Source organism: Chaetodon trifascialis, chromosome 5, assembly GCF_039877785.1.
Source record: "Chaetodon trifascialis isolate fChaTrf1 chromosome 5, fChaTrf1.hap1, whole genome shotgun sequence".
NCBI classification, from domain to species: Eukaryota; Metazoa; Chordata; class Actinopteri; order Chaetodontiformes; family Chaetodontidae; genus Chaetodon; species Chaetodon trifascialis.
In genome coordinates, this window is record NC_092060.1 from 8,981,627 (window position 1) to 9,005,768 (window position 24,142).

The window sequence follows — 24,142 nt, forward strand, 5'->3', positions numbered from 1 at the left end:
ACAGCGACAAAGGAGGTTTAGCAAAGGGTCCTGAATTGCTGAATGTTAACCATTGTTTTCTCAATTAAATATCATTACCATTATCATCACCCATCACAATTTTGACATCAACAAAAGCGCATTTATTGGGATATGTTTTGGGTTTCATGGTACAATTTAGATGTACTGTTAGTCTTAAATTACATGATACAAAACAGCTAAAAGTGACGTTAGCTAGCTCATATTAGCACTGCAAAATTCCAGATTGAACTGTAGCAACAGGCCTACTTATGTTTTGACTCAACAACATAAGTAAAGTGTTGTATTTCAGTTAACTTTGGATTTAAAAAATGTTGTGAACTCATAGTTAATTAGCTTGCTTTACTTGAATTGGTGGGGCATGGTAATGAGGTGATTCAGCCACTGGGCTCTATTTTCGTCCCCACCGTTGGCGGGGTGCAGGGTGCGCACCCACCGCAGTGGTATTTTTGTGCAGCGCAGGCAGGTGCGCAGCACACTTAGTATTTTGGTAAACTGAGGCGCACAGGTGGGACAGAGGTGCGCCAGGATGGGCGTTGCAGCGCAGTAGGGGGAGATGTTGGCATAATCAGCCAGCGGATTTGGATTTTTGGTCCATTTCGGTCCACACCGGCAGCGTAAAAGTGCCCTGAAAGCTTGCCACCCCAGACCTGGTGCTGGTGCACCGCTGGGCAAGTGGATTTTCGTAAAACCGGCGGAGTCGGTGCGCTCACGTCACCAATACCTCACAGGCAGGTTTCCACAGTGTCTGGCATTTCACTGCGATCAATAATTAGCAACAACCACGATTCAATGCAACTATCTGAGTCAGCACATACATTCAGACCTAAATTTCTATATGTTGATCAGTATCTCATCTGACCACATCGCAAGTGTGTTCGGCACGCGTAATGGTCACTCACCCTGACCGAATGTACACAGGTGAAACAGGGATGCGAACTAATCCATTAACGTTGCTGTGCCAACCAGAAACAGCCGTGGCATCCTACAGAGCATATATACTGCATCTATCTCAGAGCACTCCAGAGACAGAGAGAGACAGACACATGGAAAAAACGTAAGTGATGATGTTGTCTGCTATTACCCACGTCATTTCATTCCAAATACAAATGTTATCATTGTAATGCTTAATGTTATCTACAAAGATGGAGTACATCATTGGTTTGAGGAGGAGGAGGAGGCAAAGGATTTACCATCTAAGGACCTCATATTTAGACATGAGTGACGTCAGTCTCCTCCTGGGAGAAGTTTGGGCGTTGGACAGTTTCCTGCGCGGGCTCAGTCATCCTCGAAACTCGCCATGCGCCTCGCCAGCGGCGCTTTTAAAGGTGAGGCGAGGAGCTGGTGTGATTGGTGAAGATTGGACTTGGCTGTGTCAAACCCACTCCACGCCTTCTCCCCTCCCTCCTTCCGAGTTGCGCCGCTGGGTGGGACTGAGATGAGAAGGAGGACGAGTTGCGCCGGCAGCGCAGTGCACGAAAATACCAAAGTCTGCCTCGCCACGCCCCATCGGCGAAGCAGACCTGACTTTGCGCTGTGCCTCCACCGTGCCGGTGGCGGCATTGAAAATAGAGCCCACTGTTGTACTGCTGAGCACTGTGTCAAGTACTTGTGTTTCCAAGAAATATGTTGTTGTGCACATGATGTCATGTTACTCTTCTGTTGTGGCATGAACCGCAGATGGAGGGCCGGAAGTGATTTTCTGCATAGGAAGCCCTATAATCACGAGGAGCTTTTATCGAGTACCAAACATTGTTGTTCATAAAGGTGAAATAAGTAAGAACTTTTCTCCACATAAACTTGAATTGCAGCCCCACTTCCTCAGCCCCCATCACACATTAACACTGCATTGTTCTTCTCCATTGGCCTTTAGTACTGAGTCTGTACTGTAAAGCTGTTTACTATAGTTTTTCTTGGCGTTAACCTGTTGCATTATGACTTTGCTGAAAAGCACCATGGGCTTCTGTTGCTGTCTGCACAGCTCTGTTCTCTTCGCTTGACTCCGCTCTCCTCCTCCTCATCTCGTCCATTGTGCTTTTCACTTCCTGCCCTCCATCTGAATTTTACGTCATGTGACTGCAAACAACCTATTCATCATGCAAAATATAGCAGTTACTGGCAGTTGTTGGATTAAGTAGCCAGCACATATGTTCATACACTTACACTGTTAGCAAGCCCCAAGTCCACCTGCATGCCAGTGTAGAGAAAGTCTGGCTCATGCATTGGCTTCCATAGTTTAAGGAGCCACTGTTGAGCTTGCACCAGGACATTACAGAAATATATGGGACACAACAGTTTTTGTTTGTTTGAAAATGTTCATATATAATCACACTTTTACGAGTTGCAAGACAATTTGATCTTTGGTCTTGTGATCTTTGGGCTGTCCTGGCAAAATGAATTTTACACAAAGCTGGATTTCACACAATGGACCTTTTTCATAGCATGAAAACCACAGCTGTGATTAATAACATTCACGAGTGAACCAGAGTGTTCTACACAATGGATAATACTTGGACACATAAATTGAATTAAGCAATAACTGATATTATTAACTATGCCATCACGTCAAAATGTGCAATGTGAAAAATGTCTAGTACATCTTAAAACTACAACTTTCTATTGATGAGCCTTATGTGAGCCTAAGTTTGTGTTGCATAAGTTCAAGTAAAATAAGGCCAAGAAGCCCACCTCCTAATGTTTAGTAATGTAGTAACATTTACTTGTCACTTATTTTTGAAAGGTATTTGCAATAGTGATGACTGAGGACATGAGGACTGTGAACGTCACCCCACAACACACACACACACACACACGTAAATGCACGTGGCAAAATTGTGTACAATATTTGTTTCAGCATTTTCAGTCAGCTCCGTACTGACGCAAATACTGTCGAAACACGGGATTAGTAAAGCAAAACCTCTTCTTTCCCCGGGGTTTAGTAGATGTCAAGTTTTCGAGTCATTTTACGGGAAAAAACAAAACAAAACAAATTCAAACTAGCTAAGTGAAGGTGAGTTAACGTAACCAGAAATACGGTGATGCTAATTTCACAATTAAACATGGATGTTGTAAGGGTAAGATTTTGGCCTGAGACAGAGTAAAAAGAATTTTTTTTTTTTTTTTTTTTAAAAAGATCATGTAGTGAAAAAGGAAGTGAAACGTCCAAAAGGCCAGCGTAACTATCAGCTCCGCGTATGTTCATACTGAATTTCGATATTTCCAGATAGATTTAAAGACGGTTAAACCTATTCTGACATTATGTATATATTTTCTGTTTTATTTATATATTTCATCTGTTCAAAAGATAGAGAATCGTGCCGCAAGTGTGTAACCAAAAAAAAAAAAAAAAAGTTCACGTCTGCCAAGGGGAATTATTTTGAAAGGCTTGTCCGGAAGTGGTGTGTTTGACGCTGACTTGTTAGACGCTGCTTGCAAAACTTCAGAATGGATCCGAAGAGAGGAAAACCCGTTAGTTAGTAGAGGAGAAACTCTGACCGTCCATGACTTGTCCACAAATATCAACCCGGTGACAAAGTTACTGACAGCAATGTCGAGAGAAAACACCACGCGAAGTTTGGACAGTATAGACCTCGCTGCTTTAAGAGTAAGTAGAACAATGTTGTCCTGCTCTTTTAATGAAATGTTTGAGTAAACATTGGAGGATGTGGTGGGTGTTGCTTGAAACTTCATGGCATTTTCAGGACTTTGATTTAACTCGTCTGACGGTCTTCTCTCGCTCTGTGAACTGTTAAAGAAACGTTTTATCGTGTCCTAACGTGGCGTGTCACGAGTAAAGACAGAAAGCCTAATGTTCGGCGCTAACATTAGGCTTTCTGTCTGCATTGTGTCCTGTTTGCTGGAAGTTTACGGGCTACAGTGTTTACACGCTGAAAAGCGAAAGCCCACTCAGACCAACTCTGACTGTTTATTGACAGAAAAGTAGGAAAAAGCACTCCAGCTAGTCACACATTATAGTTTCAGCCCAATTTAAAGATAATAGTAGCTAGTGTGTAGTGTTCAGCTCTTCAGTTGGACTTCTGTGATATTGTTCTCTCTGTAGAAACGACAACATCCTGCGTGGCCCTAGACTGTTTACAGTCATGTAGTGGCATTTTATATATCTTAAGGTGATGATATTCATGCAGTCAGTGTAATCACGGTCTATAAAATCAAGCTGTATTTTCACTCCATGTACTTTACAATGTTATCCACCTTTGCAGCCCCACTTCCTCACCCCCCCATCACACATTAACACTGCATTGTTCTTCTCCATTGGCCTTTAGTACTGAGTCTGTACTGTAAAGCTGTTTACTATAGTTTTTCTTGGCGTTAACCTGTTGCATTATGACTTTGCTGAAAAGCACCATGGGCTGTTTTGTTGCTGTCTGCACAGCTCTGTTCTCTTCGCTTGACTCCGCTCTCTTGTTTCTCAGCATCACTCATATCTGAGTCTCTTTCCTTTGACTTGACCATGTCTTTATTTATTTAAGGATCCAGCAGGTATCTTTGAGTTGGTGGAGGTGGTCGGCAATGGAACCTACGGTCAGGTGTACAAGGTCAGTACTCCCATGATGCTTTTCTGTCCATTTCCTCCTTTTTTTGTGTTGCATGCTTGGAAGTGACACTGACACAAACAAACACATGATATGTATTGTCATGTTTCTTTCTGCTGTCACTAAGTTGCCTGCAGCAGCCTTGACGCATGCAGGCACAGAGTATATTACAGTATCTGACATGTGACTTCTGGTAAAACCTCCTATAGCTACTTCCAGTTCAGTAGAAAAAGAAGAAATTCTCAGTTGACTGAAATTTCCTGTAGTTCTTGCATACAGAGCACACAGACGCACACACATTAGCATCTGTAGCATCTGCATCATCTTTAAAAGGGCCTGGGTGGGGTCACTTCCTTATCACAATATCTGTTGTGTATATGTGTATGAGTGGTTTGTGGTTACAGGAGGTGCGTACTCTTATTTAGGTCTCTGCAGCTGGTTGTTCCCTCAGTGCAAATCATGTTCACATGCCTCTGCAATACCACAAACGCCGTGTTACTATAGCTCTGTGGAACAGTTTCACTTTGAGAGTTCAAAAAGGAGGTCCTCTTGGGTGAATGAAGATTGTGGAACAGAGGGCTCATACACTTTAAGGGTGGTCAGAAGATTGAAAGTGTTTGTTTGTAGTGTCATCAGAATTCAGAACTCATTCCTGTTGGGCTGCATGCGGCGAAGAAAATTAAGGCTGGTAGGCATGTTTTTACAGAAGATGATTTCAACTGGCCTTCATCCAAAATGAATTATGGAAGAGGAAAAAGGTTGTATAAGAAGGATTGTTATTTGTCCTGCAGTACACGACCATGATGGAGCAAATTCAGTTCAGGTTCAGGTCACTTTATACACATACTGCTTTGTGGCACAAATATAGTGATAATAATAAAAAGTGAATTTGGCGTGGTCTCGGTGGAGGTTAAAAACTTGAAGGTGACAGAAAGTGTGTATCATGTGTATGAGACAGAAGGTGGGCATGTGCCTCGATTGCCACTTCATTTCCAGAAAGAGGAAATGTTGCAAGAGATGCACAGGACAGTGAGGCCTGTGTTGACCTGAACACATGGTGCGTTTATACAGGGCAGAACATTACCAATTTCATCCTATGACTCACATTCATTGATGTTTTAACAAGTGCAAACTAGGCGTGGGTGATATGACCTAAAATTTCTATCACTGTATCACAAAAAATAAAAGGGATCGCCCACTCGAAATATGATTCTACCCATTTTCACTCTCTTAGCAATCAAAGAGAACCTATCTTAGAGATTTAAAAATGGATTGGCTCCATGAAGGAGTGAGAATGAGGTCATATGAGGCGTACATGAGCTTTGGAAGGAGTAACCTGCCCCATAATGTAGATTAATTAGTAAGTGCAATGTGATTCATTGTCAGAGTTGGATAAGGGATAGGATTAGGCATCCCAACAGCATGTATTTGTCAGAAAACAAGTACAACAATCAGTGTAGCACAGGGCATGTCTATCAGGTACATTTACATATGGCAGCAACGGACAAACATACTGACGCAGCACGCAGCAGAAGAGGCTTTCCTGTCACATCAAAACCAGCTGAGCTCGTGTTACAGTTTGAAGTGTGGAGCTAACATTAGGTGTGGCTATGCAAGACTAGCCACAGTTTCCCATTTTCAAGCTCCTACTCTGGTTATTTAGTTGGCCTCAAATAAGGCTTAATGGTCACACAGTTTATCTCGACTGTCCCGCAATATTATATACGGCAACATGGCTCCTGTGTGTGGGTCTGCAATAGATGCTAGTAGCCACATTAGCCACAGGACTTGGTAACACCAAATTCAACAGGGTAAGCAACTAAATAAGCAGTAAAGCACATTGTTTTTGATATGCTGAAACATTTGTCATAGTAATAATGGTAATGCAAAATCCATCTCATGACTGAATGTGACACTGGTGACGGTGATGAAACTGGTATACCGCCCACCCCCAGGGGAAACCTCCAAATGTGGATGAATTGTGAGCAATCTCAATGAGGGGGAATTACAGTAATGGCTCTCGTGTTTTTCCTGTCACGATCCCGCCAAAAAAGCAGGACAAGAGACTACAGAGTTTGGAAAGTTTGGTTATATGTGAGAGCATTGTAGTTTTGTGAAGTAATGAATGAAATGACATGAAAATACTCCTCCCTGAGTACTGCCCTCTCAAGTAGTCTCACATTCAGTCTGTTCATTGGTTTGTTTCTTTGACTGTCAGCAGGATTATGGAACAAACTACTTGCCATATTTTCATGAAACATAGTGGAAGGGGTAAGCATTGGCTAAGGAAGAACCCATTTAATTATCCACTCAGTCATGACCAAACACAGACTCCATATCACAATCCACATTCCAGTAGTCTTCTGGGGTAGTTTCTCAAACTTCAGACAGAAAGCAGTCATTGTGGACTCTTTTTTTTTTTTTTTTTTTAATCAAACTGAGGGGTGGCTATTGAAACATAAATACACACATATCATGCAACTAATTACACACTAATAATCTAAAAGTTTTGGAAATACATCCAGACATACAGTATAGTAGTTGCACTTGCAGATTTACATATCATAGTAATAATAATACTCAAATCATGTACTTACAGTCTATCAATTCTGTCTTAGATCTGCTGTGTTGTAAGTTATAATGATAGCATGTAATGCTAACAATCAGTCAACTGGACCTTAATGAGGGCTGTGCAGATCTGCTTCCTCATGCACACATGCAAAAACTTTCAGCGAGTGTGCATGCATGTGTGTCCCATCATGGGAAGCCAGGACAGGAATAGGGCCTATAGAACAATGACTTACACAAACACATGGCCCCTTAAAGAAACACTGAGCTGTAGATTGACGGGAGTGAAGGGGATGCTGACAAAGCATCAGGGCTTTTCCTCTGATTATTTATATGTGTGATGCATTTTCATGACATTGCATTTTAAACATTTAGCAATGTTAGATGAAGACAAAATCCAGTCACAGATACACAGATTTTAATTCTAAGCTTAAAGCTCTGTTTGACCATTATGTACGTTAATAATAGTTAGTTATGAATTGCATGCTTTGTCACATTACAACTTAATCACAATTAAAATGTTTTTGTGTTATATTTAACTTTTTTCCTGTTGTAGAAGGCAACAGCATATAGGACTCAAATGTCAAACCAGAGAAATGGCTGGTTTTGTGAAAAGCAGTTTTAATAAGGTCTAAAGTTGATTCAGTCTTGCAGTCAGCAACAGGCCAGGTTAGGTTAGGTCGTTCAAGTCAGGCAAACAGATCAGATGGGGCAGGCAGCAGGTGAAAGCATTTATAAAGCACGTTACTGAAAAATGAAAGGCAACAGGTTTAAATAGGAGGGAATGGCCGGAACACCATGGAGTCTTAGCAAGATTGACCCGCTGGCAAATTTGTTGTGAAAAGCTCTTCTATGTATGTATGTTCAGGAATGGACAGAAACAAGCAGGTGATCTCCAGCGGAGTGAAACAGGAGGGTAGGTTAGGTAGACAGCATGTGCAAAATTCAAGAACACACACTGGGAGTTTGAGGATAAGGCGGAGGAGGGAGCAGGGGCAGCAGTCGCCATGATAATGTTTATATGTGCACAGTAATGTGCAGTTTGTTGTAGTCTCTGCTGCAAACCACACGCTCCACTGTCTGTTGTTCAGTGAAATGTTTTATAGTTGAACTTAGGTTATGTTGCCAATTAGTTCAGCTCTAAATTGAAGCCTTACAGCTGACCTGTGTCTAGCGTCAGGGGCTGATTGCAGGGATTGCTAAATTCTACCATGACTCATGTTGCACAGCAATGTGGTCAGATTTGTGATCCCCTAATTGCCAGTTAGGTTGTAGTCTGATATAATGTCAATCAAAGTGGTGGGAACTGACACTGGAGGAAAGTGAGCCCCATTAGCCTCCTTTTCATTTAACCCAGTGGAGCATCCTCCTGCTCAGTGGACAGGATTTCCTCAACTACTAAGAAAGACACAATTAGAAGAGCTGGAGAGTCATATGGAGAGTAAAGAGGGCTGGAGAAAACAATCAGGTCTTTTCAGCCAAATTGCCCCACAAACTGAAACATCATGAACTACTCAGCAACACAGAATGTTCAGTGCACGTGTTTTTGCATTTACACCACATCTTAAGAACTGTGGTAATTAGAGAGCCACCGTGTAGACTGAGAGAGGATTTTTGCACGAAACAAGACAAGTCATCACTGTCGTATGTTTTTCTAGTTATTTGTGGGCTATGATATGTATCAGTACTGAAACCTGTGTTTGTCCGGTGTGTGACGTTCACCACTGCAGCCTCCACCCTTTGGCACACTGTAAAGCAGTGCCATAGGACAAGATCTAAAACTGCAGCCAGTTTCAATGCAAGTAAAGTTCCTTAGTCCCTCAGAAAGTTCCCGGAAAAGTTCCTGTGGTCAAAAAGGGAAGTGGTCCGGCCACGACAAGACAAACACAATCACCCTTTTCTCCACTCAGTTCCACTCTTCTACACTTCCGTGACCTCAATACTCCAAACTCAATACACTTCTTCTCCTCCCCGTTTCCTTTTCTTGTGTTCCTTTTGCTTTTCCTTCCAACATAATTAACAGCACCGATTTTACTTTTCGTGATCTTTCTCTCTGGTGTCCAAATGATGCAGCACACACACCCATGCACATTTGTTTTAAAGGATGTACTATCCGCAGTCGTGGTCACATGGCAGTAGTATGCCTGCAGTAGTTTTGTAGCCCCAGGATCCCAGTCCCTGACAATGACTCTGTAGGCACACTCAGACGTGTGTCTCTTTACAACTAAACAGCAGAAAGTGGCTTTTGCTTCCTGAACAGTAGAGTTGCTGCTTTTACCTGTTAAACCTTTCAAATAAACATCAAGTTATTGAGTTGCTTTATTAGACACCCTTAGTGCTGCATCACCAAGTCATACACTGTGCACGCTTCTCCTCATCATTCACTCACACACACACACACGCGCACACACAGGGCGTTTCCCTGTTTGCAATAGGAACTTCCCTTCCCTGCAAGCCACTGCTGTAGAGTCATCTGTATTGTGTGTGTGTGTGTGTGTGTGTGTGTGTGTGTGTGTGTGTGTGTGTGTGTGTGTGTGTGTGTGTGTGTGTGTGTGTGTGTGTGTGTGTGTGTGTGTGTGTGTGTGTGTGTGTGTTACATTGTGAAAATGTCAAACTCCACCAAGGCTAAGCACCACGATCACTGCTGATGCAACACTTCACTGTGTAAAAGCTGAAATTAGTGACTGTTTTCAGGCCACTCTGACTATATGAAACTAGTTGAAGTGTTTTGCTTTGTCACACCGTAGACTGTGTTAACTGACGATGAAATCAAATCTTTAACATCCAAACATTTTAGTTATGTTTCTGAGAGGTCAAAGCACCCAAATTTGCTCTCAAGCATTGCTTCCACAGTAGACGCCTCTCATTAAACCTCAGTGACACAGTGTTGAAGCATCATGGACCACACAGCCATAAAAGAGCTGGCTGTAATGCCATTCCCAGTGTGAATCACCTGCACTTCCTCAAATCTTTCTGGTTTCGCTAGCGTCACTTCCCTTTCTCTGACCCATATATCATCATTCTGATCTTACTCATGTTAACTGATCTGCTGACAAGAGTGTAAAAAATGTCCACATGTAGATCTAGACCATCCTCTGCTTACAGTTGCAAACAATTTAACCCCTTCCCTTCAGTGACTGCCCACCCTGCAGCTGCTACACAGCACAAGCTGCAGAGGGGTTGTATTTAGAAAAACACTTGCCCAACTTTAGAGAAATTAAAGGCCCGTAAGAAATGGACTGCTCAGTTGTGCAAACTATTCCCCCATGACACTACTACACATTATTTGAAAGACTGAAGTGAGTAATGCCTGATTTTGAAATAAGTCTTTGTTCCAAAGCCAAGTAATGGTGTGTGGGAGTTTGAGCTGAGGGCAGAAAGAAGAGACACCGAAAGAGACAGGAAACATCCTCCAATGTAGCGCAGAGTTGCTGTGTTTGTGCTTGCTAGAGGTAAAAAGGAAAGGACGGTGGGAGAGAGACAAAGGGGGGAAAAAAGGAGAGGAAGGAGAGAGAGGGCGAAAGGAAGGAAGGCAGAGGTGAAAGGCAGAGAGACAGAGAGGTGGGGAGGAAGGAAGTGGGAGACAGACAGATGAAAACTAGAGAGAGAAGAGGAAAGTAACCCCCCATGAGGCTTACAGCTATGGTTTGTCCTGATCACTTGTGCGTGTGTTTGTGGTTGTTTATCACAGAGTGAGAATATGGGGAAGACCTCTTGTTAGAATATCCTCAGATGTGATTGGCCTTCTTATTGTGCTGTCTAAATGCCAAAACTGTAGTTAAAAGAACACCAGCTCCAGTCTTGTTAACGTTTGTTGTTAATTTCTTAACTATAAATGATGACTTACCATGATAATAAGATATTAATTTCTGTATAAGATCTCAGGTTTTTCATTAAATTTGATTAAAATCATGTATTCATAAAAAACAAGTTGGTTCCACCCTGAGCCATACTCAATATATATTTGTTGGCTGACAGTATACACATGCACACACACACACAAACAGTATTTTCTCAATTCTTTTCATGTGACGGTAGGACAGAATGAATTTTCCTTGAGCTTTCAGCAGCATTATACCACGTGCATACACACACTCTCACTCTTTCACACACGCACATACAGATACAGACATGCAGCTCTTAAATAGCACCATTCCTACATGCAGTTTGGAAAGGAGAGCTGATCAGTAATGCAGTCCATCCAAGCACAAAGTATACATATGTAACTGACAGACTGCAGGGGCCAGATAGAAAGACACAGAAGAGGGAGGTGGGAGAGAGACAGAGAGACAGACTCACACAGAGAGAGGGGTGAGACAAAGCGGGAGACGAGCAGAGGGACACAGTGGAAGTGTTTCTCTCATTCATCCCCTCGCTGTCTGTATTATAAATGTCTCTCTTGTATCTAATTAGCATATGTATGGATATATTATAGTAACCTTTTCACTGACACAATATTTGTAGTGTTCCCTTATCTTGCCACTGTGTGTGTGTGTGTGTGTGTGTGTGTGTGTGTGTGTGTGTGTGTGTGTGTGTGTGTGTGTGTGTGTCAGAGAACAAGCGACAGACAGAAGTGGATAAGGATTTAAATGTAGACTTAAATGCGTGCATGCATGTGTGTGTGTGTGCACGCATGCGTGCACCAACCTCTCTGTGTGTGTGTGTGTGTGTGCGTGTGTGTGTGTGTGTGTGTGTGTGTGTGTGTGTGTGTGTGTGTGTGTGTGTGTGTGCGCGATTCATTGGATTTCAGTGTCAAAAAGTGCACAAGCTTTTTCCAATTAATTTTCTGGTGGAGAGCAGAGAGCCCTTTGAGTGTGTGTGTGTGTGTGTGTGTGTGTGTGTGTGTGTGTGTGTGTGTGTGTGTGTGTGTGTGTGTGCTGCATATTGTTAATAAGTAGCCCAGTTGAGAGTAGAACATTTCACATTTGGAAGTTGTGGTGGCAGCAGAGCCAGCAGACACCATCGACTCTGAAGGGAAGGCCATTTCCTTATTTATCACGTTCAGGCTGCTGGCTGCTGGTATGCCACAATTCATTGCAATTATGGAGACAATGTTCTCTACTTGGGGACAGAATCAGGGCCAGAATGAATAGAGGTCAGTAAGCCTGCCATCTTACATCCAGTATGAAAGCATAATATGTATAGAAGAACATCAGCTAGGTTGTCATCCGACAAGGAGTCTGTTTCACGGCAGCTGGTCCAGCAACATGTTCAGTGAACTTTATTGTGAGGCATGTAATACGATTCCACTGGTTTTATGAATTTTTCTCCCCTTTAATTCTGGGACTGAAACATTTTCACTCATGCTAAATTAGGATGTAATAAAACCAACACGCACTCCCAACATCCTAAACATTCGACATTGGAGCATTTTACAGCGGAGGTGTCCAGCTGGCCCTGAAGCGAGGAACGCCTCTGCGGAAGGAAACCAGTAGTGGCAATACATCACACAGCAGTGTTTGAGACAGAGTGAGACTGTCGCTTGAAACCATCGTCTAATAACTACACTGATAAGTTGGATAACTTGATTAGCATGTGCACAGACTAGTGTAGTTATATGAGGACAATAAGCTCATCATCTCATGGACACACCCATGTTATTATCATATAAGCATGAGAAATTCTGGTGGCGAGGAAGATGGGAAATGTTGATTGATATGTTTTGTATTTGGGATGTGTCATCTTATAAACATGAAGTAAGTCAAAGTGATCCAAACAGTCCATTTGGGACTTCTATGACTTTGACCCAGAATGACCTGCAGACACATTCCCAAATACACTGCAGGAAAGTTCCCACCAAGCAAACGTCCACATTTACTGCATTCTGCCATGATGTCCAACAATGTCCAGTCAAATCCTTTCCCATATGCTGGTTATTGTGAGCTGCAGACAGTGGACGGTATTGATAGTCACAGATTTAATGGAAGTGTTAGTATAAAGTTAAGCAGCAACAGTAGCTCGTGCTGGCACTGCATCCAGTCAGCTGGCTCATGACTGATGACTTTGAACTGCTGAGTTGAATTCTTGGAAACTCCTGAAGACTTCTCTGATGTGGAAATACTTGATTTAGACACACAGGTTTCGACACCCTGCTGATCCTCCATGGCCTGCTTTATCATGGGGAAATCGGTCCTGGAGACCTCTGGAGACAATTTCTGAAATGTAGCCGCACAGAAAATAGATTAGTGTTAAAATGTGGTGTTTGTCTCACAGTGTTCTCTCTCGTTCTCTTTGTCTCTCTGTGTGCACTTGAATATTAGCAGACTGACTGAGTATAGTGGGATTTGTCATGCCCTCTGGTCTATTTCATACACACACGCCCAGAGCCCTGTCATACGTTGCAGCTTAAAGGCTTATAGAGTCGCTACTCTAGTATCTTGTCAGCTTTCTGACTCATGACAAGGTTTTCAATTTTCCCCTTTTCACCTGACTGCACTTTACAGCTCTGCCTCTCTCTGCTGCCTCCCTCCCTCTCTCCCTTTCCCCCCTTCATCTCGCATCCTGTCTTGTCCTTTCTGACTGTGCCGCTTATGAGAAAATGAAATTCTGTAGACATGGCCGTGTCCAGCGTTGACGATAATATCGCAATCCAAGAATTCGGTCAGAAGAGGTGTTGTAATTTGTAACAGGTGTGTGTCACTTTAGTAACACACACACACATTACAGCTGATGGGCTGATTGTAGTGCACGTTGCTTTCTGTTTTGGTGCAGTCGTATGTGAGAACTTGCGTTCTTGTGGGATTTGGGGTGTTACAAACACGACTCCAGTGACAGTCCTCAGTACACAGTACTTAACGATGTCATACATTGTTCTGTTTGCTTTTTTCAAGATTGAAAAATCTGTTTATACTGGTGGAACTGAGTCTTTATAAGTCGGCTGTTTAGTCTGTTGTGATCTTAACATTTTCTTCCTGTATTTCTCCAGGGTCGTCATGTCAAGACGGGCCAACTGGCAGCTATCAAAGTCATGGAAGTTACAGAGGTAAACATTCAATTTCACACTCTTCTCTCGCTCTCTCTCTCTCTAACAGATAAGCATGCTGTCAGTGTAAGTTATACATGACATACTTTTTTTCAAGCACATGGTAAACACATGAGAATTGCACAGCAAGCTGGCCTGGTTTTATTCTGCGTAGGAGGAAATACAAACAGATCCTTGTACACGGGCATTTCCCACGGGCTTTAACATTCATACTGGGTGTCCATGGGTCCTGAAAATGTCTGAAAAAAAGCTGAAGAGTGGTCTGAATTGTATGTCTGGTGGTTGGCGTTCCACAGATTTTACACATAAAGCTCAGCTTACTCATCATGACGAGTGTAACAGCCTGTGAACATAGTTGTATGATGTCCTCTGTGCCTCCGGAGGCGATGATGTCATGAGCAGGACTGGAGTTGTGCAGTTTGAAAGAAGCGGACATTTAGGAAGCAAGGGGTCAAATGAAAGATGCTGCTGACTTGTGTTATGGGAAATGTTGGATCCAGTGTTTTTGGAGTTTGACCAATTGTAGGGACTAAAAGCCTCTGCTGCAACAGTTTATTTAATCTGTCCCCTGTGAGTGCCCGAAGTACAACACTGTAGTACTCCTTACATTGCATTTATATGTGTGTTATAGATCCACTGTTGGTCTAGACTGATTGTCATGTATCTTGTTTTTGTGGAAGATCGATTGATGTACCTGCTGTTGTGCATTTACTGCATGATGTTCATTATCTATCTATCTGTCTGACATAGAAGACAGATAACTCCTGCACACTTGCTGATGTCGTGTGGTTTTAAAAGTTATGTTGTCAGCAGTTTAAAGCCACGAGTCCACTAAAGAATTAAAACATAATCGGCAAGACACAAATGAATTTCCAACACTTGTAAAGTCTTTCACAAGGCAGTAATGTTTTTGTTGGCTCTGCTGGCTCTATACTGCCGTATGTTCTCGGACTTAACATGTCAATTTAAAATTTAGGGTGAAGACAGATCGGGAGAAGCTGTTGGCAGCATCCAGAGAAACAAAGAGAGGGGAATAAATAGAGGCATAAGAAATGAGACGGAAAGAGAGGGAGAGAACAGAGAAAGAGAGCAGCAGTGTTACAGAACTGTCATGATCCAGCATCATTAATGAATTTGGGGCGGCTGTGGCTCAGGAGGTCGAGCGGTCGTCCACTTATCAGAAGTTCGGTGCTTCGATCCCTGGCCTCCGCAGACTGTGTTTTGAAGTATCCTTGGGCAAGAAACTGAACCCCAAATTGCTCCTGATGCTGTGCCAGGTGGTTAACGCTCGTAATGAGCAGGTGGCCCAGCTATCAGTGTGTGTGTGAATGGGTGAATGCAGACTTGTGTTGTGAAAGTGCTGTGAGTGGTCGTGGGACCAGAATGCAGTGCCTTTACCATGAATGAATCAGTTTTAAGACACAAGCTTCCAGATTTGTTGGAGACCTTCGTCTCTAGGTCCGTTTCTGTTGTGTGAAACAGTATCTCAGCATTTACAGATGTTTGCGCCTGGAAAAGACGTAAAAACACATAATTGGAGTAAATGAGTTTGCCTCTCTTTTGTCTTTTCCCAATTCAATTTTTTCTGCACTCTTGCAGGCAATTGAAGCGATGGAACTTAAAGAATGAATTTCACAAGCTCTTCTAACTCCCTCCCCCAGCCAAAGCGTAGACACACAACGATGATCATACAGAAGTCTGCTGTGATATAACGCCGGCCTGACAAAATGAAATTATACGAAATAGTCTCCTCTTTCTTGCTGCTCTCTCAGTCCCGCCAATATTTCTGTTTCGACACAGAAGTCGTGTTTTTATTAGATTCCAGCTGAATTTCCTTGATATTGAAGTTCTGTTTGCTTTAGAGTTTTAAAGCCACAATCTTGGATAGTTTAGGTGATATCAAATATTAATAAAGCTCACACTGTAAATCCATTTGAGGCTGAAAAACTCACTGAATTTTGAACCTCACTGGTGGGGTTCACCTCACAGTTATATATGGATTACGGATTAACACTTTAACTCTTAGATTGGACTAAACAGTGGGCTGACGTGTGCGTGCTCTGCCTTGTGGCCTTACAAGGGGATATACGAGGGTTCGAATGAGAGGTGTGAGGTCTTGTTGAATATTGCTTGCAGTTTACAGATGTAGAGCAGCACGTTAGACATGCTGGCTGTAATGTAGCTAAGCAGCAGTGTTTCATCACATTGTTGTTAATGTAGTCAGGCTGAACCTTCTCAGAGAAGTTCTGTCTCACAGGAATATGCTAACAGACTCAGTAAATTCAAATCAGTTAGTTGAACTTATCGACAGAAAATTTGTTGACATCTATTTCAGTCATTGAATTCATTTTTAAGGTACGCTATCAGCACACACTGACATTTCTCAACAGCCGTTTGATGGATTTCCATTAATATTTGGACTGACATTCGTGGTTCCCAGAGGATGAATCCTACTGACTTTGGTGACCCTTTAACTTTTCCTCTAATGCCGCCACAAGATTCAGATTTGTGTTTTTGTCTCAACAGCTATTAGATGGACAGCCATGCCATTTGTGTAAACATTCATGTTCCCCTTGGGATGAAATGTAATAAGTTTGATGACTTGTAAGCGTAAAATAAGAATAATAACTGATTAATTGTACCAAAGTAAATAACAGTGGTTTAAGTAGGTTCTGTGCAGTTGCTGCTGTGTCAGTTTAAGTGTATTACAAACTGCTCAGACTTCTTTTTTCCACTTAATACTTCACCACAAATCCGCTCCTTGCAGGACTGGACACGCTGATTTCTTTCCTGTTGATGGGACTTGTGGGTCTTCTGTGCTGCAGACAGCCTCTTTAGCAGGAAATGCTCGGCCATTATCTCCCCTCTCACACACAGACACACACAAACAGAGAGACAGGGGGAGAGAGGGAGGTTGCAGATAGAGGCAGGAGGCTTTGTGTTTCAGATGGAGGTGAAAGTTCAAACTCTGCCTTGTCATTTTCTCCCCTCCTGTCCTGTGGAGATTTAAAGGAGGTCAGTGACTGGGAGACGCTCTCTGTTGTTTCCTCTTTTCTGATTAACAGCTACATCCAGCTTTTCCAGCTCTCCTTCTCCTCCACCTCTCCTCCAGTCCAGTGAAAATTTAGAGGTTCAGTGAATTGGAGAAGTCACAAATCATTTCTGGGATTTATAGTGAGAAAACAAAACCTGCCGCCCTGTGTTTCCTCAGCTCTCTCTGCTCTGTCTTTCTGTCCTTGCGTCACTGACCAACCTTAGTTGTTTTGCTGAGAAATAGCAGCAGTTGAATTTAGGGTGAAAGGTCATCTAGAGGTGACACAGCAGTCTGATTGGAGATGCTCTCTGTCTGGACTTGAGCCTGTTTGTGTTTCATGGACTCAGTAGAAATAAAAAGGAAAAGTTTTGCAAAGTGCCACCCTTCAGCCTTTGGATGAAAAATGTCATTTTTCTACGGTGTAGTTTAATGTAGTTTTTAAAGGAAGAAAAGGCAGGAAGTGAGGATGAAGATGGAGAGGAGTTAGAACTCTTCAGATGGTTTATATGTGGTGTAAGGTATCAAATAGTCTTTTGTGACTTGTATTTAACATGTTTCTGTCAAAGAGTTGAGAAACATGTCTTCTTACAGCCAAGCATAACTACTTTAAATACCCATCAACCATCTGAAATTGATGTTTTCATCATCCATATGTACTGTACAAGTGGTTTGATTTCTGCTATATCTGTTGTTGTTTTTAGGAGGAAGAAGAGGAGATAAAACTGGAGATCAACATGTTGAAGAGTTATTCTCACCACAGAAACATCGCTACTTATTATGGAGCTTTTATTAAGAAAGGTCCTGCTGGACAGGACCACCAACTCTGGGTTTGTCAACTTCTCTATCAGCCTTTTTCTGCCTAGATTATTGCTGTTGAGTCAAAAGAAAAGGGCCAAGAAATGACTCATTTTTTTTATTAAATAGCTGCTACCCTTCTGGGTTTATTCTGAAATTATCAAGTGTTCCTGTCATATTATGTGCCTTATTTCAAGATCATTCACTTAATAGTCGCACTTGTTTTGGCTGGTACCTGTGTGCCTCCATGTGTCCGTCCAGTTGGTGATGGAGTACTGTGGAGCCGGCTCTGTGACAGACCTGGTGAAGAAGACTAAGGGGAACTGTCTCAAGGAGGACTGGATAGCTTACATCTGCCGAGAGGTGCTCAGGGTAAGGTTAATGTCAAAAACGCACATTCACCATAGCACACACACGCACTGTGAAACTGTGCTCGTATAGACGACCTCTCAAAGGCATTTGTTTGGTTTGGTGTCAAAGAGACACTTTTTATTTTATTCATGTATTTATTTGGACTCAGTGTGGAGCCGTGAAGTGTCTGTTTCCATCAGTTTGGTATAGTAGTGCTTAGTAAATGCTTAGTTTTTTGGGGAAAAAAACCCAAAAAAACTGCATCCTGTTTGCAACGTTAACCCAAAACTGACCCAGAATAAAAAAAATGGAAATTATTTTAGCAGAATTTCCAAAAAGCGTGCAAAAGAAAATGCAAATGATTGCGTGTTTCCATCCAGGACTGTTATGCTAGTATTTCTTCTGATATATTGACTATTTACTTGACCTTTTTTTATTTTATTCATTTTTTTCTCTTATTTTCGCTCAGGTATTCTCATACATAAATTGAAAATGTGCATTAAAACAGGTGGATGGAAATGCGCTCTGAGAATTTTCTTATGTTTTTCTGTCCACAGGCTTGTACCTTTAACTTTTTATCCTCTCATTGTTATTAAGAACCAGATAGAAGCAACCAGACAGCTGATACTGCCTGTGCAGAAAATGAACCCTCTCCACTCAAAATAACCCCTCTCCTCTGCAACTCTAAAACATCAGAGTGTATGCAAGATGTTGAGGTGCACGTACCTGCTGCTCTGTGCTTCACCCACACAGAACCCTTGCACTGTGTGGCTCGTGTGACCGAGCAGATGAACCCTCAAACTTCAAATAACTCCCAAACAAGCAGAACAATGTGCACAAAGTGAACTTGTTCCTGAGGTGTTGTTATGGTACAGGCCCTTTTTAGTGCTGGTAAGAACAGAGGTAGTAATTTGTGTGTGGATGCAAACTAAAGGCTGGATGAGTCGCTGCTGTTGTATAAGAAACATGATGCTACTTTTAGTGTTGGATTCTTTGCCAAAACATCAAAGAGAAGAAGCCAGAACTGACAGAGATACTTCTTTATGCTCAGCCGTCAGTATTTCCCTGGTGTTTTCCTCCTGCGACTCTGGGGGAATAATTGATTTATTTTTTCATTTACTGTATACACTTTAAAGGCCAGTTTAAAACACATGTCTGTGAGATGTTATGGCTTTCATTACAAGAGATCAAAAGGTCCTGAGAAAGACTCCGCGATGTTTGCGCTGCTGTCTGCGTTGGTGTTTGCGGCTCAAACCTACACAGACTGTATATCAAGCCAGTCCCAACGTATCTGCCCTCGACGCTGACGTTATCAAGGATGGAATAAAAGTGAGATGATTTTTTAGAGCCCTTGAGAGACAAAGGGCTCTGGACCGTCGCCAGTGTTTTCCCTGCTGCTGTTAGCCACGCTGTCTCCTCATTGTTTCAACACCACGGCATACGCACACACAAACACACACAGAGATACACACAGACACTGAGCATAGCGCGGTGAAGTCATTGTCTGAAATAAGACCCACTTCCTCTGTTTATTTAACCTCCTTTGAAGAAGCGAGAGTACAAACACACACACACACACACACACACACACACACACACACACACACACATTAGAGGGTGCTACTGGTGGGTAGCCTGTGCTACCAGAGCACTCTGCTACCTAAAGCAGAGTTATTTAGATTTATTGGAAGGGAAACAACAAGAAGCTTGAGATGAATTCTTCTCCATATTCAGTCCTCTTGATGTAAACGCATCATGCTACCAGCGACTTCATGTTTACAGTGATCGCGGTCATCTGACTGTGTGTATGTTTGTGTTTATGTGTGCATGTGCATGTCTTCCAGGGTCTTTCCCATCTTCACTCCCATCATGTGATTCACAGAGACATTAAGGGACAAAATGTTTTGCTCACGGAGAATGCCGAAGTCAAACTGGGTATGACACATCAACACATGCGCTGCGGTTTCTCAAACACATCTGCATGCCTTCAGGCAAAGCTGTCGAACAATCACACAGTCATATATCCATTAATCACATGACCGCGAAAACGCCTCACAAAGAAGCGAAGATCGTGGTTGTTTTCAGATGTGAAATTGTCTTTCATTTTTTATGCCTCAGTTGACTTTGGAGTGTCAGCACAGCTGGATAAGACGATCGGTCGAAGGAACACCTTCATCGGCACTCCCTATTGGATGGCTCCGGAGGTCATCGCATGTGACGAGAACCCTGAGGCTACATATGACTACAGGGTACTCAATTACACAATTACATAGATACGGTCAAGTTTTCAGCCAATGTATAGAAATATTTATGGCGATTATGCAAAAAAAACGAGAATTAGGTCAGTTTGCACCAACAAGGGTGACCTTCTTTTTAAATGAATGTACATGTGAAGCATCCAACAGGAACTAAAACTTTCAATACTACTCTGAAAGTTCTTGTCCTTTAGTGCTCGCTAATGCAGGCTGCAACTGCTGTTGTCTGAAGGTACAAATATAAATTGTACCAAGACCACATATGAGGAAGAGACAGTCCCGTTTACACATGACCTTTCAAGTGTCACAGTGTTGCGAATAGAGCATGTTAGCATAGCGGCTTCAGTCTCCCATCAGTGTTTGCACAGGATGCGCTCAGGCACAGTGTGTCCAGGTCACCTGCGTGTTACAGATCTACTGTATGCACACACAGAAAACAGGAAGGTGGTTACGTGTGTCTAGGATGAGTTCAAGCAGTAATGCTTCCTGTTGTCACAAACCAGCTGAAGGAATGGGACAAGGAGGGAGATCACGCCAGACGTTTACTTGAGACCAATGAAATTTCTTAAAACTCTCGGTTAACACGCAACACCAGGATGTGTAGATCAGCAACATGTTTTGTGTCCTCTCTATTGTGGAGGTGTTGAAGGCAGCATGTGCTGGACCCCCTCTAAGACAGAGGGAAAGGCGTCACACTGTGCAGACATATGTATTGATTAAAGCAGAGGCGTATCTGCTCCACACACATGAGATGGATGACTGAAAAGTGGGGCTGAATTGTTTCTTGTGTAGACAAGCTGTTAGTCACATATGCAGTGGCCAAAACAGTAACTAAAGCAGTAAAGTAGTAAAGGTTTCTTGGATGCACTGACTTAGCATTTCTTATGTCTGATAGCTATCTGATTCGCCTAAGGTGCATGAAGTGACTGGTGTCAATGGGCTCTAAGTCTACATCACCTTATATTCAGCAGAAGTTTCCATTACTATTAGTTATTACTTAATTATACTATTACTTACAGAAAATCTTTAAAGTGAGCCTAATTTTGAGCGAACTTGTCCTCTTAGTCTCACAGAAACGTCCTTACATGGAATCTCAGCTGAACGTGTGTTTTTATGGAAGTACTTCGACATGAACTTTTGAAATCCAGTACATCACCGAAAGGGATCCGCTGATTCTTTGATTCATTCGTGAAATGCCAGAAGATTGGCTCGACGTCTTGGAAATAGTCACTGTAATTCTTGGATCTATACTCTCACACTATGCACAGACTGATTTACTGTTTGAACGCGAAGAGGACATCCAAGGTTTACAGGAAATGAGCAGGACTCGAGCTAAGCTTTGTGTGTGCGCTGACCTTAACCTTTTCCTGTCTCTCTTGTTCTCAGAGTGACCTCTGGTCTTTAGGTATCACTGCTTTAGAGATGGCTGAAGGAGCCCCTCGTAAGTCCTGTGCACATACACACACACACAGTTTGCACAGTTTGTTTTGTCTGTATGTATCTGTCCGCTCAGGATTCATTTCCCCTGCACTCATGCTGCTCCTGTGTGTGTGTGTGTGTGTGTGTGTGTGTGTGTGTGTGTGTGTGTGTGTGTGTGTGTGTGTGTGTGTGTGTGTGTGTGTGTGTGTGTGTGTGTGTGTGTGTGTGTGTGTGTGTGTGTGTGTGTGTGTTCCTTCTTCTTTCATTCTCATCCTTCTCTCTCTCTCTCTCTCTCTCTGTCTTTCTCTCTCTCTCTCTCTCTCTCTCTCTCTCTCTCGCTCTCTTTCTCCCTCTCCTCTCTGTCCTTGTTTGTAGCTCTGTGTGACATGCATCCAATGAGAGCACTGTTTTTGATTCCGCGGAACCCTCCACCCAAACTTAAGTCAAAGAAGTGGTAAGCCTGGGAACACACTCACACGTGTATACACACACACACACACACACACACACACACACACACACACACACACACAACAGGAAGTAGAGGGCAGTGTTTAGGTTTTCTCCTCTGGAAACTGGGCTTGAAAGTGGTCTTTGTTTTGGGTTTCATGCACCAGACAGTCCAAAGATACAGTGACACTATCTTCTCACAAAGAAACAGCAGATAACAAGGTAAAACTTGCAAACTGTCATACAATTGGACTTTAATCAACTGGACACAAAACACAGTGCGAATGTGTTGCTGCTGGCGTTTTAATCAGAATCAGAGTTTTATTAAGGACCGCTCTCTCTCTTCCACTCTCTTCTCTTCCTGTCTTGTCATCATGTCTCCTTCTCTTCCTTATATAATGGATAAGCTCTTGAGATTGAACTGGTGGTTGAACTCGTGCTGTCTTTCATTCAGTATTAATGTCATCAGGAGCTCCAGTTCATAGGACAGCTTTTAATAGCTCCAATGGTCTGGGGTGCGCAGTGCTCTCCATTCCTTTTACCTCAGGGCCTCCCGAAGGCGGCAAGCACACCAAAACCTAAGCAGCAACACATATTCCTCCTCTGATTTCTATCATACCAGACTACAGACAGCAACGCTTGAAGTTTTGGAGTGTTTTTTGTATACAGATATTGCTCGAGTAAAACTTCAATTCAACGTTTTTGACAGGATTTTGCTTGGTAATACTCCAACACGTGATTACTAGCTTGCATACTGTAGGTGAGTCTAGATAAATATTTCAGAATGTTGTGGCTTGTTGTTGAGGCTCTCATTGATTTAGACATGGTTGCTGGTTTTTATGTTGTTCTGTCAAATTTCATTGCTGGAAACTTTCCATTTTTCTCGCTTCATTTGATTTTGACTGCATATTGATTTATAGATGATCTTAATTTGCTCCACTTTGTTGTTTTATGGCTGAGGTCTGGATTAATAGTGTTTTTGTCTTTAAAATTGGTCCTCTTTACGCTAACATCCCCTCCACCAAGAGATTATTTAATTGAAAGGGACCAGTTTTAAATACATATTTAAGAGTCAAAGTGAAAAAACATTTTTTTCTAACAGTGTATTTAATGTGCTGCCACTCTCATAATAATGACTTTAGCCTGTAAAATAGCCTCAACTAGGCTCTTGTGATCACACCAATAACCAATAGCTGAATAATTCAAAAGCGTTCAATAGTCCTTTTATTAACATTTTATACTCTGATTTCACGATATTTTCAGTCTGTTTTCATGCTGACATGTTTTGTTCCTGGTTCCCTCAGCTCTCTTTGTTTGTCTCTCTGTCTTTCACAGGTCCAAGCGTTTCCTGTCGTTTGTGGATCGTTGTCTGGTCAAGAACCATCTGCATCGACCGGCCACCGACGCCCTGCTGAGACACGCTTTCATCAGAGATCTGGCTAATGAGAGACAAGTTCGCATCATGCTCAAAGATCACCTGGATAGAACCAGGAAGAAGAGAGAGAAAGGTGAGGAGAGATGAATGCGGTAGATATACCAGGAACAAATGTGTGGAGGGCGAGAGGAAGGAAGGAGAGGGAGATGGATGAACTTACAGGTACAGTCGATGGATGAATGCACTTGACATTAAACGCACTCTGCTGTTACAGTTGCTGCTTTAGTTTTATTGGGACCAAACCCTGTACTGCGCTCTTTAACTCAAACATCAGACGAGTGA

The 24,142-nt window shown here is 42.5% G+C and overlaps 1 protein-coding gene across 4 annotated transcripts in view; it reads left to right on the top strand.

Moving 5' to 3' along the window:
- Positions 1 to 3,479: 3,479 nt before the first annotated feature.
- The window catches only part of LOC139330901 (mitogen-activated protein kinase kinase kinase kinase 4), a 69,722-nt gene continuing 49,059 nt past the window's right edge, over positions 3,480 to 24,142 (top strand). For all 4 annotated transcript variants that reach the window (XM_070962116.1, XM_070962118.1, XM_070962117.1 and 1 more), the window contains exons 1-10: positions 3,480 to 3,622; positions 4,509 to 4,574; positions 14,065 to 14,121; positions 17,857 to 17,982; positions 18,212 to 18,322; positions 20,146 to 20,236; positions 20,420 to 20,550; positions 21,943 to 21,997; positions 22,351 to 22,429; positions 23,761 to 23,933. In XM_070962116.1, the coding sequence (XP_070818217.1) occupies positions 3,566 to 3,622; positions 4,509 to 4,574; positions 14,065 to 14,121; positions 17,857 to 17,982; positions 18,212 to 18,322; positions 20,146 to 20,236; positions 20,420 to 20,550; positions 21,943 to 21,997; positions 22,351 to 22,429; positions 23,761 to 23,933 (946 nt within the window). In that variant the 5' untranslated portion in view covers positions 3,480 to 3,565. The remainder of the gene's footprint in view (positions 3,623 to 4,508; positions 4,575 to 14,064; positions 14,122 to 17,856; positions 17,983 to 18,211; positions 18,323 to 20,145; positions 20,237 to 20,419; positions 20,551 to 21,942; positions 21,998 to 22,350; positions 22,430 to 23,760; positions 23,934 to 24,142) is intronic.